This window comes from Thermobia domestica, chromosome 16 (assembly GCF_964235325.1).
Source record: "Thermobia domestica chromosome 16, izTheDome1.hap1.1, whole genome shotgun sequence".
In the NCBI taxonomy this organism is placed as follows: domain Eukaryota; kingdom Metazoa; phylum Arthropoda; class Insecta; order Zygentoma; family Lepismatidae; genus Thermobia; species Thermobia domestica.
In genome coordinates this window covers 110,225,469-110,243,519 of record NC_137469.1, presented here as the reverse complement: position 1 = coordinate 110,243,519, position 18,051 = coordinate 110,225,469, and the positions used below count along the sequence as shown (strand labels likewise).

At 35.6% G+C, this 18,051-nt stretch overlaps 1 protein-coding gene across 9 annotated transcripts in view; it reads left to right on the top strand.

The window, feature by feature from the left end:
- Positions 1-18,051, top strand: part of LOC145673340 (uncharacterized) — a 193,417-nt gene that overhangs the window by 169,072 nt on the left and 6,294 nt on the right. For 8 of the 9 annotated variants that reach the window (XM_081742954.1, XM_081742957.1, XM_081742955.1 and 5 more), the window contains one exon: positions 5,005-5,895. The exons of the other annotated variant lie outside the window; for it this stretch is intronic. In XM_081742954.1, the coding sequence (XP_081599080.1) occupies positions 5,005-5,122 (118 nt within the window). In that variant the 3' untranslated portion in view covers positions 5,123-5,895. Of the gene's footprint in view, positions 1-5,004; positions 5,896-18,051 lie in introns of those variants that run through there. 9 annotated transcript variants of the gene reach the window in all.

The following is an 18,051-nucleotide window of genomic DNA, read 5'->3' as shown; positions in this document are numbered from 1 at the left end:
TAGACCCCTCCCGAAATAAATTCCTGCGTACGCCCCTGACAGCAATCATCTGTTATGTACAGTAAATATCTAGTACAGAGTAAATATAGTAATCTTAAATTCTAGATATTTTGCAAGTACTAACATTAATATGTTATTTGGGTAAATTATGTATATTGATTAGGTTAGTGTGGATGAAATGTCAGATGTGACATCTGGTGGAAAACTCACCTCATGTCAGCAACACAACACAAATGAACTAAGGCCATGTGTCTCGTTTTCACAAACTCTTTACACCTCCAGGAAACAGGCTGGGGTACGCAGAGAGTCAGGAGGCAGTACATTATTGAACATGAGTCCACATTCAGTTATGAGTGATTTTTTCTATACGATGTTCTGGACTAGTACATTCTGGAACGGTTAACAGTACATTTGGACCAGGAATGGCGAATGAACGCACCATTCACCGTTGGCTTGTCAGATTTCGTTCCGGTGATATAGCATTGTAAAGTAAGTTCCGGGTATCGATGAGTTCCTCAGGAACATTGTCGAAGCGAACCCTCGGTATGTGCCAGTGCAGATGAGTTAGGCATACAGCGTACCACTATCATTAAGTGGCTTCGTGCAATCAGTAAGATGAAAACGTTGGGCTCAGGGGTTCCATATGAGTTGATACCGGCCGATATGGATTGCCGTCTGAAGGTATGAAAAAGTTTCCTACTTCGGATTGCCACTTCAGATACAAATTTGAATTTGCTGTGATAATCGTAGATGATCAGGACAATGGCTCCTTCGTGATCAACGTCCAGAATGGTTTCCTAAACCACCTCTCCACCCACAGAAAATGTGTTGCTGGTACGGTGCTTCATGGTGGGACTGATCCATCATATCTTTCTCAGGCAATGTAAACCCATCAATGTAGACCCCTATAGTGCTGAACTCCATGAAATACATCGCAAAATTGTCGGCAAGCATGGACAAATACCTCTCTGTTGCAAGCATAGAATACTAGGACATACTCCTGCGCATATTCAGCTTCATCAATGTTGCCAAGTCGTCGTAAAAAAAATCATCCCTTTTTTTGGCATGCGCCTCGTAGTTTTCTTTCGGCCTTTGGAGGTGATGCACATTTCATTTGCACCATACAATATATATCTAATATAAAGGTACTCTTTTACGATGTCATTTTATTCCCTAAAAAATAATTGTATCATTTATTTCTAACGAAGAAAATCCATATTTCATTTGTGAGACAACCTCGGATATATTCGTGATATTTAGATTTCTAGCCTTCTAATACATTAAAAGCAACGTAAAAGTACGTTTGATATCATTGTATATTAAGGAGGATATAAATTATGTTATAAAGTGCTCAAAAGGTTTGAGGTTTGAGGAATGCCTTCGGGTCTCGTCCTAAAAGAAGGGAAAATCCCAACGTACATGTCCCCGTGGGAGAAAGCGAGGAACGTCTTAGGCTACTAACGTAGGTGGGGAACGACTGACTCCCTGGATAAGGAGTCAGCTTCTATCAGGTGCCAACGGCCTTCTCGGAGCGGGGATGAGCAGGTAGTCAGGGCACCTTCTTGTCCTTAGAAGGGGAAACTGTCCGTAAAGGCGGATGAACTACAAGGTGGTCTACAATATGGGGATGTGGAAACAAAACAGCAATACTACATTATTATTATTATTATTATTATTTTTAATTCCCCAAGGAGGTCGAAGGAAGAGAATAAATGTAATTATTCTTCTTGCTGAGGTAGAACATTCCGGAGGTAAAATAGTCCCCCGTTCGAATCTTCGGGTATGAACTACTCCGGAAAGAATCATCAGAGGAGAAAATAAATATAAAAATTTTCATTTCAGCATAGAAACCTAAAACGTACGAACTTTACAACGTCTGGGAAACTTGCGATCGTAGCAATCTTCTACCATTCGGTTAACCGGCATTTCTATCTATTCTCTTCTATAAGGTTATCCGAAGAAACCATTTTGATGAGACTTTGTATGTGTTTCACTCCAACCTTCTAAAGTAATTCTGTTGCTTGGGATTGCAATTAATCATGAATAAAGGGGAAAGTTCAACCCATGGTAGAAGTTTAAGTAGTGTACAACCGAAAGATTTTTCTCTATAGATTTTGTAAAACTCGTTCAATTTAGATAAAATGGAGTGTTTTTAGGGCATTCACATTAGTTGAGCTTGAAATCGATCAAGGATAAGCGAGCAAAAATGGGGTAGCTTCCCCAAATAACTAATATTCATACTACTGATAAAAAGCTCACACACACTTGGAGAAATTTCTAATTGCGCTTTTTATGCTGATATGGGGACTGAACCCAAAGGAACTATTTTAAAACTCATTTGCCCATGGCGTGACGAGAAAAATGACCTTAAAGTTGAGCTCTTTAAAATATTTTCCTTCAGAACTTTCATCAAACTGAATCTATTCTTTTGTAATACGGCAATATTTTCTTTGAGACTTCTAAATAGCCACAACTGCATGGAGTAGATATCAGTCAAAAATCAGGGGTAGAATTTCGCTCCCTCCACTATGTTCGATTTTTTAAAGTTCAGTAATAAGATAACATTAGTAACAAATGGATTTTTATATAGTAATGTGTATGTTCTTTGAGTCTGCATTATCCTCGATTTTATCACCAAGTTTCTTACTTTTATTAAAGATTATAGGTATTATGTATTAGTAAGACATACTGTGTAGTATTGTATTAAGTTGCAGTCTCTCTCTTTACCTACTAATGCAATTATGCTCAAATTATCATATTGTAAAATGTTACCACAAATACTGCCTGGTACTTGAGTTGAAGCTTACTATCAAGTACTAAAATCAGTTATGCAAACTTCCCGGTTTTTGTAAAGCTTTCTTCTTTTTTGTTACTAATGTCATGTTATTTATTACTAAAAGCAGTTCAGAATTGTTTGTGTAGAGTGATGCATCCGTATAATATCGAGTATTCGGAAAATTTTTAATCGAAAAAATCGCTATAATTTTTAGATAAGAGCAATTCTAAATTCTTTTCTACCTTCGACTAGATGGGTGATTATAGGATACCACATGATTCTTTGACATGAGTTATGTGATGTAAAAAAAAAAAAAATAAATAAATAAATAAAAAGTCTATGGAGAATTCGCCTTTCTAAAAATTTTAACTGAAAAAAAAACAACACATTTTTACATATCTTTTCTTCGGAAAAATAGCTATACTTATCAAGAAAAAGTTTAATACTCTGTTTCACATATCGATTTATAGGATCATTTCCTGTCTCATAAAAGATTTGACAGAATTTAGCAGTTTTTACTATAAAAATATTAAAGAAAAGACCCTTTTTTGTAATGATATTTTCTATAAAGAAATCCAATAAACGAAATTATTCGTTTTTCTCTCCAAATTTAAATATGTGCGTAAGTATGTACACCATACACCAATCTAATTAAATTTGAAGTAAAAGTTTCCCTTTAGAATTGGATGAATCAAATAGAATTGAAAACTTAAACCACACAGACATTGAAATATATTAATTCTTATTCAAGCATTTTTCATTGAGAACGGGATTTTTTCAGGAAAATATACTGAATTAGTGTCTGATTTACATCATTGACAAAATAATAATAATAATAATATAATAATAATAATAATAAATAAATAAAAAATCAAGATTCTTTCTGTTGTAAAGAGTTTATATAGGTAAAAGACGAATTATGCTTATTTTCACTTATTGAGCTGTCTTAAAATATGCACTTTTTAAAAGAAAAATCGTTTTAGAAGAAATGTATATTCAATTTAAGCTGAATAACCACAAGTAAAGATAACGTACACTAATTTTCTGTGTTTAATAGTTTTATTCCTGTTTATTTATTTATTTTTATATTATCATGTTAAGTATGTCTACATTCGACTACTTCGTCATGAGAACTCTCGCAAGCTTTATAACAATGAAATTATCATTATTGAAGGTTATAAGTACTTCTTTTGATATTAAACTGACTTATATAGACATATCACTATTACTATCTGTTAATAACGTTATATCAATATCTATTAATGTTGAAGTTTAGTATCGATGCTTTTCAGCTCCGAGATGTCGACCTGCAGTTGGAAATAAAATTTCAACTACTGTAATGTCTGTAATGTGTTCAAATTTCAGTTCTCTCCCATCGGAAATCGAAGCTGACACTTTGTGCATCAAAGGCGCGCGCATGCTAGCCACGAGATATTATATTCTTATTGGTTGAAGTTTTGCCTTTTTAACTCCGAGGATATGTAAAACATGGACGTACAATTGAAGGTGAAATCTGAATCACCGTAATACATTCTATGCTCTCCCACCAGAAACCGAACCCGTACTCCGTGCATCAGAGTTACGCACGCTAGTCATCAGACCGAAGAGCAGGCACTGTTATGTTATATAATATGGTTCTGAACAAGATGGCGCACAGCACAAATAAGTTCAGTTCTGTTTTTAAGAAACAAAGCTCTGTCTAGGTTATGCTAAATTTATGCACATAATTCGATAGAATTTGGAAATCTCGGAATCAACGGAGTGTTCCTGTGTAGCCGAATGATTGACGCGTTTGGTACTAGGAATAGATTCTCCGTAAAGAGAGAGAATTTTATGTTAGCCGAACTTCGTAAGGTAGTTAGGGAGCTAATTGTATTAAGAGATATTGAACTCCGATGGGAATCGATCAGAGACGGATCGTGGGGGAGATCGAGGTGATTGCCCCCAGAAGATGAAATTTTCTTAATTTATATATAAATAAAGCCCACCCCAGAGTTTGGAGCTCTTAAAAAGTAGCTCTAAGTAGCAGTATTACAACCCCCTTCCCCAGAAGTCCGTCCTGGATCCGCCCCTGGAATCGATTTACTTACCATACATTTGGTCTAGCATGATAATTCGTGAACTGTAATGCCAGGGAGTTTACAGTTTCTGATTCACCGGAAACTTCATGACTCTACCGGTGTGCTTGCCGTAACAGTAACTTTCTAAACGTGACATTTCGTTTGCAGGTTGCCAGGCACCAGTGGTAATGAAAACAGCATGTCTTGTAGGGAGAAATTCTACAAATCTTTGCAAGAAAGCTATAACAATTTGAAGAACAAGGGAACAGTACAAAGGAGGACTTAACTCAACATTTTGTGTAATAGTTTTGTTTATGGAAAACCAGTTTTATATTCTGGCATGTAAATTTTCACAAGATTTGATGATTTTTGTTGAAATGCATGAAATGATAGAAATTGTTATAAAAATCAGGGAATTATATATAATATAGTTAGTATAATTATTCGTTTATTGTGTTTTTAATGTAATTTGCCTTAAGGCAAAATAAACATTAGTTGCACATTGTAAAGCATTTTTTAGACTGTGATTATATCATAAGAAAGATATTAAAATGTACGATTGTTAAGTTTAGAACTACTTAAAAATACAGCTATATCTAAAGTAGAAACATGAACTATTTACGATAACCAACTCTGTTAATGCCTTTCACTTTCTTCCAGTATGGAATGTCCAACTCGAATATGTACCTAAGTTACTAGAACTTGAAAAGTCAAATGGAATATAAAATCTTTGTAGCTATGTTTGTGAATATGTAAATTTTGCTCTTGTACCAAGTAAATCATTGACTATTTTATTGACGAATTACTAAAAGTAATGAATTACTTAGCTTCTAGTTAAGACTATAAATGAAGTTCGTTGTATAACTTAAGCCTTATTTTTGTATTGTTTTATATTAAAACATTAGTTTGTTGTACATTCCAAATGACATGGTTATCGGATAAGTAGTTATGTTTTGTTTGTATTAAAACTTTTGTACGACATTTTTTGATAGTATTGGATGAGTGGATGGATTACTTGGTTTTGTATGAGTGTTATATGTATGGTTGTGCAGAAATAAATGTTCTTAAATGTAATTTCATCTTAGATGGTGTTTTTCTCGTAGAACTGCACTTTAGTTCCGATTTTGTGCTATCAGTTGTTACAAGAGTTAATGATTTTAACCTGCCTTAACTCTTTCAAGCGCTGGCGGTAAAAAGCACCTTATGGACCTTATGCACGAGGCTCGTTCTTTACTACACTAAGAAAAAGGAATTTATGTTGTAATTGTTTGTTATAATAATATATGATACAAAAACATGTCAGTCTCTGTGTAACGGTATTTCATAATAGTACACATTCAGGCTAATAGATGCCGCTGATGTGCAGGCATTTGCAGATTTGCAGATATAAAACTATTGTGATGGTTTAATTGCAATTTAAAAACTGCATTGTTTCAATTTATTTATTTCAAAATAGGGCAAAAACTGTAAGAATACTTAGATTTGAGCATGAAGAGTTGTGTGTGTCTGCAGCAGGGGTGCGCAGCTTGGAACAATGGGCGGGCCAATCATAGAGCACTAAATGACGTCGCGGGCCTCACTGTAGGTATATCATTTTTACGACAATTGAATAGTATAATATTAAATGATGGAACATGTTCATCGTAATTTACACCACAATAACACAAAACAACTGTTATGCTGGTAACCAAAATATTTACTCACTAAAGAGGAGCAAAATAATGTATTTAGAACTTTGTCAGTACATCTAGCAATCCTTATACAAAGGGAATTTTCCCCCAAGTATCTACACTTGCCAAGTGCTTGTCTTTAGGGCGTTACCACGTTTCGCACTGTGTGATTGATGGAAAATTTTTAGTTCACTCTTAACAGGTTTTGTTAAAAAGAAAAAATATAATAATCCTTGTTTTCAATAAGTGACCAGCGGGCCGGAAGACAGGGTTAGGCGGGCCGCATATGGCCCGCGGGCTGGCTGTTGCACACGGCTGGTCTACAGTAATATATTGTGAAAATTAATTGCAACTTAAAGTATCAAGTACAGTACAAAAATAAACGACCAAAATCGTCATTAGTTTTAATGACATTTTTGGTCGTTTATTTTTGTCTCGTATTTTATTGTCTGTAGGCTAATGATATTGAACACGAACGTCTTTACTGTTTACTATTAGAACAAGTAAAGAATTAAAGCTTTTAATTAGTGTACAGAGGACTAAAAGTTGGGTGCAACAACTAGTAGTACTGATCACAAGTTTCTAACATCTAAAGGACAGCAGAAAAACTACTTTGTACTATGGGTATGTGATAGCCACTATGCTAATCTTATAGTTTGGGATAAAAATGGGTGGATAGGAAAAATAACCACGGTGCCGCAAAACCAGTTTAGGTCGGGTGCATATTGACCAAGTGGAGGCAGAGGAAGACAGGAGAGGATCCAGAGAGAAAAGACTGAATGCGTTGATTGTGTTTAACCCTTTTAGGATTTCCACTTTTTGAGGTAAATTTTAACCTTTCACCCAAACAGCTACTGCTTCCTTACTATTTATCCTAGGGTTTTATTAAAACTTATTTTTTATGATAAAGCATACTTTCCAACGGCACTACTCGCTTGCCCGTATTATACACCAGAAACTGGATAATCGGGTAAAACCGGGAGAATTAAAAAAAAAAAAAAAGAAAAAAAGAAGGGATTTTTGCGGCTCTCTGGCACGGTCCTAGGCTCATGTAGGGATGTGAGTTTTTAAAGAATACGTTGCTATGTACATAATATGTGTGCAAAATTTTAATCTTGTATCTTGAAAACTAAGGTCGGGAGAAATTTTTGAAAGTCTCAAGATGACCCAGTTTTCGTATTATTTATATATATATATATATATATATATATATATATATATATATATATATATATATATATATATATATATATATATATATATATATATACTTCAAAAATATACCGTATCATTACTATTTGACGTAGAGTCATGATTCAAACGTCATTTTCTTCAGTATAACGAGCCCTTTCCAACGGTACCACTTACATATCCGTAACATACACCTGACCCGGAAAATTCCGCTAAAATACTTTGTTCCTCTGGCCCGGGCCTGTGTTCACGTAGGAATCTAATATATATATATATATATATATATATATATATATATATATATATATATATATATATATATATGTGTGTGTGTGTGTGTGTGTGTGTGTGTGTGTGTTATGTACATTCATGTCCAAAATGATTGTCGCATATCTATAAATGTCTTCTTGTAAGTATAACTTAGAAGTTGATAATGATTTTGCAGGGTACTTCTAATACAGATATTATGTGTATAATCGGGAAATGTATATTTGTGGTAAATTTCATAGGAAAAGAACTATAAATACGAAAATTAGAATGAGTAAAACAAGATGTTACTAAATGGACAAGAAAGTTTTATTTTTGTTTTATTGTTCTTATTTACTGCTCTTTTGACATGAAGTTTGCCACACACATGTCTGCCGATTATACACATACTAACATTATAAGAAATACCGGGCGAATTCGTTATCAATTTATATTCCTACAACAACATATTTATAGACACGTGACAATAATTTTGAACATGAATGTACATAATATGTGTGCAAAATTTCAACCTTGTATCTTAAAAACTGTTAAAAGTGTATTTATGCCCTATACAGGGTGTTCCAGAGCGACCCAGACACTACCTTTTTCGCGAGAACGGTACATACCATCAAGTTGAAATAAAAAATTGCATTACAAATGTGGGCCCAAAGAATCCGTAGAAATTATTTACAAAATCCCGAAAGCCCCCTTTCGTGGTGTAATAGGGGGCACATGCTCTGTTGTTGCTATCTTTATCTGAAGGTTATGATAAATATCGTGTAAATGTTAACCCTGAATTGTTGCCACATCAACAACCGATTATATAACAGTAGAGGAATTATATTCGTTTCTCTTGGAATGATTTTGATTATGGTAGTGCAAAAGGATATAAGCATAAAATTGAATTAGTAGACAATATTCCAGTCAGTCGCCCGCAATTTGTCATTCCATATCATCTACGGGATTCAGATTAAAAAACAAGTAGTTATTTTATTGAAAAGTAAGATCATTGAGCCCAGTATGTCCTTATAATTCTCCGGTAATGCTTGTTAAAAAGAGAATGGACAATATAGATTTATTGAGGATGCGAGATACATCAATAAAAAATGGTTCCTGATTCCTTTCTGGTTCCTCCCATCCAGGGAATTTCGATTAATTTAGCAGGACGCTTAGGCAAATATTTATCTTCTAGTGATGTTTTCGGAGCATTTTAAAATATTCCCCTCACTGAAGAGTCAAAATCTATTACAGCTTTTTCGATTCCTGTCATTGGCTCATACCATTTTAATTTTTTGCCCCAGGATGTTAAGACATCTACTAGTGGTATGAATAGATTAGTGAAATTCACTTTAGGTCTTCCACAAGATAAAATATTCTCCTATATTGACGATTATTTTTGGTCTAGTGATAGTTTTAATGAAATTGTGCAGTTGTGCAGTCAACTCGTATGTTGCTTCAAAGAATAAAATAAATTGGTTTAAAGCTTTCCCCAGAAAAAACAAACTTGGGATATTTTTCATTAGATGTTCTTGGTCACACTGTCAGTAAAGATGGTTTGTTTATTTCAAAATGAATAATTAACTCACTTTCCAACTATCAACGTCCCAAAACAAAGAAACAAGTCAAAAGTTTTTTTTTTTTTAGGATTGGCTTCTTTTGTTCGTTCATATTTACCTAATTTCAGTCAATTGGCAGAAGCGTTACTTTCATCGTTGAAAAAAGATGCTCCTTTTCGCTGGAAAGAACCTCAAGAGACAGCATTCAATAATATCAAGCGAGTCATCATTTCAGCTCCTTATTTAATGAGATATAAGCCTGGTTATCCTCTCTAGCTCTATTTTGATGCCAGCAAAATTGTCCTTTCTGGATTAATTAAGCAACCTCAAAATTCACCTGACGATTCAAATCTGGTTCCTATTATTGTAGTCATGCGACGTCTCCTAGCAAGAAAAAATACACCAATACCAGCTTGAATTACTAGCGTTGCTGCATTCTTTATGTCCATTTAGATATTTTCTTTTGGGAAGTCATTTTTACTTGAAGACGGAATGTCACAGTTTATTGTATTTGAAACAAAGAATGTAAGTAAAATTTCCAGATGGTTGAGTGAAATCGAATCGTATAATTATAATATTTCACATATTAGTGGCTCCAGCAATATACAAACAGATGCTATTTCACGATTTTCAAACTCCCCTGGAGATTTGGAAGATGTGAAAAAGAATCAAGATCCAAAAATTTTGTTTACTCAGGATATAGTAAATTCGTTTTCAATTTTAGATGAACCAAATTTGGCAACAGAGCAGCGTAAAGATCCGTTTTTAAAGATTTTTTTCTTGGTTGGAACAAAAGAAGATAGAAATCCTACAATAGAATGCAAGCGTTATATTTCACTATTAAGGATGGTATTTTGTATAGAAAACAGAAAACTTCTCAAGATACAAAATTTTTGGTTGCAGTTCCTTCTTTACGTTATAAACTTTTTAATGCTTGTCATACATCTGCATTAGGATCAGCATTCTGGTTATTCTAAAACCTAAATGTTAGTAAAAACAGTGTATTTTCCTAACATGAAGAAATATATATATCAGAAATGTCGTGAATGCACAACCTGTCAGATTTCAAAATCGAAAATTCGTACTACGTATGGTACATTGCTTACTTATCCCTCAGTTCTGCCCTTCTACCGCTTACACATTGATGTAAGTGGGAATTATTCTCCCAATAATATGTTAAATCACAAATATCTAGTGGTTGTAGTAGACAGTTGTACTAGATACATAATTGCAGATTCTATTCCTGACGTTACAGCAAGTACTTTGGCTTCATTTCTTTACCATAAAGTAATTTTAAAGTTTGGAATTTTCTACGAAATTGTTTTAGATAAAGGTAGTTCATTTACTAGTGGACTATTTAAAGAATTATGTGCCATGATTGGAGGTAGCATGCGTTTTGTAAATGTACATGGGTATTACAGTAATGGTGTTTGTGAAATTAGTATTAGCAACATAGAACAACGATTAAAATCAGCACTGTGACAGATTTAGGAGAATGAATTGACTTATTACAACCCATAGTTTTTTCGCTTAACGTCACGCATATGGATAGATGTTTCTATGGCTACATCAAGAAGATGCAAGAAGATCGATGTCACTACTGCAAGAACCATCCATCCCTTTCGATCTCCAGGATTCGATGCCCGAAGAGGACAAGGCTTAAGAAAGATGAAGATAAAAATTTATGCTAGTTAGGGTTTTAGGTTACATGTGGTGAATAGTTGCCGTACTGATTTTATATAGTTTGATTACAGTCAGTATATGGGGCTAAAACCATATTTTGAAATTCTTTTCCAGTCAACGGACGCTTTAAGCCTAAATAACTTAAAGCTCATTTTTCTCAAACTGAAATCAGTACCCCTCTTGTGCCGTCTAACTTTACTATCTTTGGTTAGCTAGATAGTATTACAACGTTTTTTTTCTTCTCGCGTATTAGTCACATTTTATATTGAAGTTATTTTCTGCATTAGAGGCAGAGTGTCCGGTGAGGAAATGCAAAGATTTTGGGAGGTGATAGGGGAGGTCATTCTAAGCCAAAATGCCTATATCAACATAGGGTCTAATCTATTTCGTTTCGGAGATAGGGGTGAGAGTAAGTTTTTGCCGCTTGCACTTCTCAAGTTTCGTGTGAAAGCTTATAGAACACCCTGCGGTTGGTTTTACGTTAAGTATTATACCTCGTTTTAAAGATACTGAAACAGGCTTTCAGACGGTATACAGTTTGTTCACGTACTGCATACAAGAGGGAAATAATGGAGGGAACATTTTCGAATTGTGCTATAAAATTCTCTTTTTCAAACAATTTTTCGCCATTCTTGGGTGGAAACACTGGCAATAGAGTAGCGGGATCTAATTGGGGGGAAACGATGCTGTAACCACAAACCCAGGTGAAATGTCAATTTAGTGTCTTCATTAGAAAGCAGAGAAAAATGCTTACGAAAGAATTTAATCGTAAAAGAAAGATTTCTACTGGAACCAAACAATTGTGTTGATTGAACACTTATACAGTAATTATGTCCCTTATTGGAATGTTATTGGTATTACTGTATTATTCGAAGAATAGTGGGAGCTTACAAGAGTCAATCTACAATCACGTGGATTAATACTATTGTAATACTTATGAGTTTAATAATTGTCGAAAAGTACATTAATTAGAGTACAATAGGAATGTAGTTGAATACAATGGCAGGCACGAGGGCAGACCCAGACGTAACACTACTAGTGTTCATCTTCAACAATATTATTTGGAGCGTGCAGCACGTTTTCAAAGATATCACCTTCCTCCTGAATGCACTTTGCAGTGCGCCTCAGGACATGCATTGTTGCCCGATGGATGCTTGCTCGTCGCTCTTTGACGGTATTGAATGCCTGTTGAATATTCTGGAGTAAGTCTTCTCGTAAGTTGGTCCTCCGTCTGTACACAATGTCCTTCAACCACCCCCACAAGCAAAAATCCAAAGGTGTAAGATCCGGAGGGTGGCCAGTGAATCAGCGACCTGCGTCCTCCGCGGCCTATCCAACGATTAGGAAACTTGGAGTCAAGATAGTGACACACACGTCGTGTAGCATGGGAGGGAGCCCCGTCGTGCTGGAAGTACAGACACCCGAGTTTCCAAATTCACATCTTCCAGCAGTACCGGCAATTCGTGGCGCAGGAAATGCAAATAATAGTCACCAGTCAAACGCTGGGGCAACACAAAGGGACCGATTATCTGATCACAAAGAATCCCCGCCCAAACGTTGACAGAAAATCGTTCCTGATATTGTCTAACAGTGATTGCTCTCGGATTATCGTAACTCCAACGATGCCAGTTGTAGGTGTTGTTTATCACATTCCTTGTAAAAGTGGCCTCATCAGTGAGCAAAATCAATGGCAAAACATTCGGATGCTCCTGTACCCATTGAGAAAAAGCAACACGGAGTTCCGTCTCCTGGATGGAGATGTTGCACTCTTTGAATGTGGAACGGATACAGCCCCTGTCCTCGAAGCACATCATGTATGATCTGTCAGGAAAGTAAATGTACACCTATTTTTCGAGTCTGGCATACCTGCGCTCCATCCGTGGAGAGTATGAGAATTAAATCAATCAAATGTTTACTGAGGGGCAAAAAGAAAAGCTTAATCTGAATAAGACATTGCAGAGGGGCACAAGCTGTGAATACGAATAGTGCATTGTGTAAATAAAGGACGACACCGAAAGAGAAAGCCAGAAAGAGCTATTAAACTTACAAAAAAAGAGTAAAAATTGTCGAAGTGGGAACATAAAACACAAATACAACAAATACGCCGACAACTAAACGATCACCATGCCATGATCTTGGTGTAGTGGTTAAGGTGCTGGCTTACAAATGCAAAGGACGTAAGTTCGAATCTTAAGCGAGGACATTTTAAAATTTTTTGTTAATAATACATACAACTCATGAGAGATGGTAAAAGAGGTCGTATTTAGTTTTTCGTAGCAATTATTATTGGTAATGTTTAGTACTGATAATACTTTTTGTCTTTGCGTATTGCTTTTATTCTTTTCTTCATTTCCAAAGAGAAGAATATTCGAACAAATGCCACCAAAATTCCTCATATTTTGAATGTAAACGCCATTTGCAATTAGTGAAGAATAAAAATTGAACGTTCCGATGTAGCTGCAAAAAGTAAAAAGAAAAACATGGAAGTGGACCATACTCATGGTTATTAAAAATACAATTTCTACATGCCTTACACCTCCCGACCACGTTTCTACGTTAGCAAGTAAGAGGCTTGTGTTTAGGTTAGGCTCGTCAATACGTTTTGCAAAGGGGCCCGGTTTAGCTCTGACGCACCACAGGTGCGAGAAGGGAGAAAAACACTTTTTCTCTCTCCCTCTGTGTGTCTACTTATGTATCTATTTGTATATATATATAACTCTATTTGTGAATGCCAAAACCACCCTAATTTTCAGCGGATTGAGACGAAACTTGGCACAAACATTAATTGTTGAAATATCTTGATGAGTTCGTTAACCAGAATAATCAGATGAAAATGTTCAAAATGGTGGCCCTTCAAACTCTTAAAAAGTTCCAAGGGAACCAAATTTCGCCCATTAATAGGTATTCAGAAAGTTTGAATAAATTTTCCTCTTTTACTGAAATATTTGTGTGCAGAAACTTATTGAAATATTGGACCCGATTAATCGCCTAAAGAAGGTTCACGCCCTTTCGCTACGGTCAGTTTTTTTTTTTTTTTTTTTTTTTTTTTTTGCAGAAGGGGGTTATTTTCCTATCGGAACAAGATGATTGTTAGTGATGATATGAAATTACACATTGAAAGTGAAGTAACTTGTGTAACGTGTTATTTGAAAGAATAATATAATAAATGTGCATTCCTCTAACACAGAGAACTGTAAATCATGTATTTCGAGTTCGGGAGCTTGAATGGCGAGGAGTGTTATTTGATTTGCTTTTTAGTAACACATTGCATTGCAAATAAAGGTAGGCACCATTAGTGGTAAATAAAATAATAATAATAATAATAATAATAATAATAATAATAATAATAATAATAATAATAATAATAATAATAATAATAATAGGTGTTGTTTGTGGCAAGGTAATATCTTCCTCAGTTCTTCTTCAAACGTAATGATTGTAACGCCATATCTCCCTTACAAACAAAATATTAGCAATTTATATCGAGAGAACGAGAAACTATAGAGCGATGGGACCAACGTTGGACAGTATGCACTCATAGTACTCAGAAAAGTAAGCGATTTCAATGCAAAAGGAACGAAGAGTCATTGTCATGGGTAGTCATGGGGCCACGGCAGAGCCCTCTTTAGGCAAAGTGTCAATAACTTATATCGAGAGGTGATACTGGGATGGGACCAACTTTGGACACCGTGGACCCATAAAGCGCATCGAAAAAAATAGGGGGGGGCGCCAGCCAGCCTTACTTATTTCCACATAATAATATAAAATTATATTGTCGAAATACACACACGAGTTAGCTACTAATATTTCATATTATTATTATTATTATTATTATTATTATTATTATTATTATTATTATTATTATCTACAGCGTCTTTTCATTACGTGAGCATGTTTGACATGAAACCAAAGAGAAAATCCATCCTGTAGCGAAAAGAAACAATACTTTCTCTCAAATGGATAAAATATCAAGCCGAGATTAATTCGAACTCGCATGGACGGCGCGAAAAGCAAGTGCTTTGTCCACTTTTTTTTAACTGACTCACTGAACGTGTTTCAGTAACTTACTTATTGCTAATTTTACTTGCTTCACTCGTTTAACTTGCTTTTTCTAATAACTTATAATGACAGAGACACGAACACAGAAACATCGAGAACAGTTAAAAATCATAGATGCTCTCCCGCCGGGAATCGAACCCGGAACTCCATACACCAAAGGCGCACGTGCTAGCGACTAGACAAGCGGGAAGGGCACCACTCTCTCCCTGTGTCGTTAGGGATTACGACCACTGTCTTGCCAGCTATCACTTCTGTGGGTTGTATACTATGATCACATGTTTCTTCTCTGCTGCAAGAGTAAAACCTACATTATATGTAATACATGAGGTATTTAGACCTACATGCTCTTCATATAATGTAATAAAAGGGTCATGCTGGGAATAAGAAAAAGAACATTCCTTGGACAAAACGGAAACTATTGGCATCAGAAATATTTATCTACGAGGCATGCGCAGTAGTATATTTCAGAATAGTTACTGTTTTGTTCAGTAAACGAAGAAAGGGGTATAAAAAAGCAAATATGTCGCGTCAACGAGATCGACCAGATTTGACAGGGGCGGAAGCAGATGTATAGTAATACAACAACTTCGCTCAGTTGATACGAGCCGAGCCGGTTGATATCACTACCCGAGTTGGTCTTCTGCTTGAGCTCAAGAATTCGACCGTGCAGGTCTCAGCCTTAATTTTAAGAACTACAGTATAATTTTAAGTACTACAAGAAAAATACCTTTGACTCGACTCGGATTGAACTCGAGTCGAGTCGAATTTTGGCTCGACTCCTGCTCATCCCTATTCGTATTTGTATTTTGTTTCCACTTCAACAATTTCTACTCTTTTTTTTCGTTTACCTATTGTTTCTGGATTTCTCTGTCGGTGTCGTCCTTTATTAACACCATGCACTATTCTTATTCCCAGCTTGTAACCCGCTTCAATGTCTTATTCAGTTTAGGCTTTTCTCCTTACATTGACTTGACATGTGATTGATTTAATTCTCACTTTCCGCGCACGACCGATGAAAATGTTTTATTATTATTATTATTATTATTATTATTATTATTATTATTATTATTATTATTATTATTATTATACTATTGAACTTGCACGGCGAAATTACTGTATAATACGATATCATTTCAGTAATTTTATTCCATTGTATGTTATTTAATTTATTAATGGGCACTAAATTGTCTCCAGATCAACGAATAAATTAACTACGGCATGCACTTTGGTGGAAATATCATTACATGAACATGTTTGGAACGAACCAATAATCTTATTGCAATGATATTTCCACCAAAGTGCATGCCGTAGTTAATTTATTCGTTGATCTGGAGACAATTTAGTGCCCATTAATAAAGTAAATAGCATACAATGGAGTAAAATTACAGAAATGATATCGTATTATACAGTAATTTCGCCGTGCAAGTTCAATAGTATAATAATAATAATAATAATAATAATAATAATAATAATAATAATAATAATAATAATAAAACATTTTCATCGGTCGTGCGCGGAAAGTGAGAATTAAATCAATCACATGTCAAGTCAATGTAAGAAGAAAAGCCTAAACTGAATAAGACATTGAAGCGGGTCACAAGCTGGGAATAAGAATAGTGCACGGTGTAAATAAAGGACGACACCGAAAGAGAAATCCAGAAACAGCAGGTAAAAGGAGAAAAAAGAGTAGACATTGTTGAAGTGGAAACATAAAATACAAACACGAATAGGGATGAGCACAAGTCGAGCCAAAATTCAATTCAACTCGAGTACAATTTGAGTCGAGTCAAAGGTAATTTTCTTGAATTGAGTTCCGAGCCAAGTCGCTGTTGTCGAGGTCTAGTTTTGAGTTGAGTTGAGTTTGATAATGGCTCTCTCACTCGTTCAGCTCGTTTTAACTCGTTTTGAAATATTGGCCTGATCAGACTGGAAAGCAAAAGCCATGAGAAATGTAAGCAGTAATGTGGAATACTTTTAGTGTTGCTCACGACAGAGGTGCGTCTCATCTCGTAATTTTAGTGCATCTCGTGGGGCAATTTTAGTGTATCTCGTCTCGTCTAGATAACGAGAAGACAAGAGTTTATTATTATTATTATTATTATTATTATTACGAGACAGCCTCAAATGTCGTAATCACCAATATAATTATATACTGTAGTTCTTAAAATCAAGGCTGTGATCTGCACGGTCGAATTCTTGAGCCCAAGCAGAAGACCAACTCGGGTAGTGATATCAACCGGCTAGGCTCGTATCAACTGAGCGAACAGCTCGAGTCGGCTCGGTTGGGATGAGCCGATGACCCGAGCCGGCTTAGTTGGAACAAGCCATCGACTCAGCTCAATTGAGCCGATGGCTCGAGCTTTCTCGGTTGGGATGGGTCATCTACTCGGCTCATGTGAACCGGTTCGAGCCAGCTAAGTTGAAACTAGTTCATCAGCACGTTTCGACTCAGCTCAACTAAGCCGATGGCTCAAATCGGCTCGGTGTGGTGAGCTGTTGGCTCGGCTCACTTCTCGATTCGGTTCGATATTGAATGAGCTGTAAGCCGAGCCGCTCGAGCCGTTGAGAAGCCCAAACCCGGTCCCAGCTGTTTTGAATATGTTTGGATGAAGCCTATAACTTTTAACAATTTTTTGCTCGAGCCCGAATACTTGCCCCTTCGGAATTCAAACCCAGAACGTGACCGATGTCCTTGCCTCCTTAAGACTTCCAGACGACAGAGATCGACAGTCAATTAGCTTTTACTATTCAGATACAAACCGTATATCTTTTAAAGATTATACATGGAGTTGATATAATAATAATAA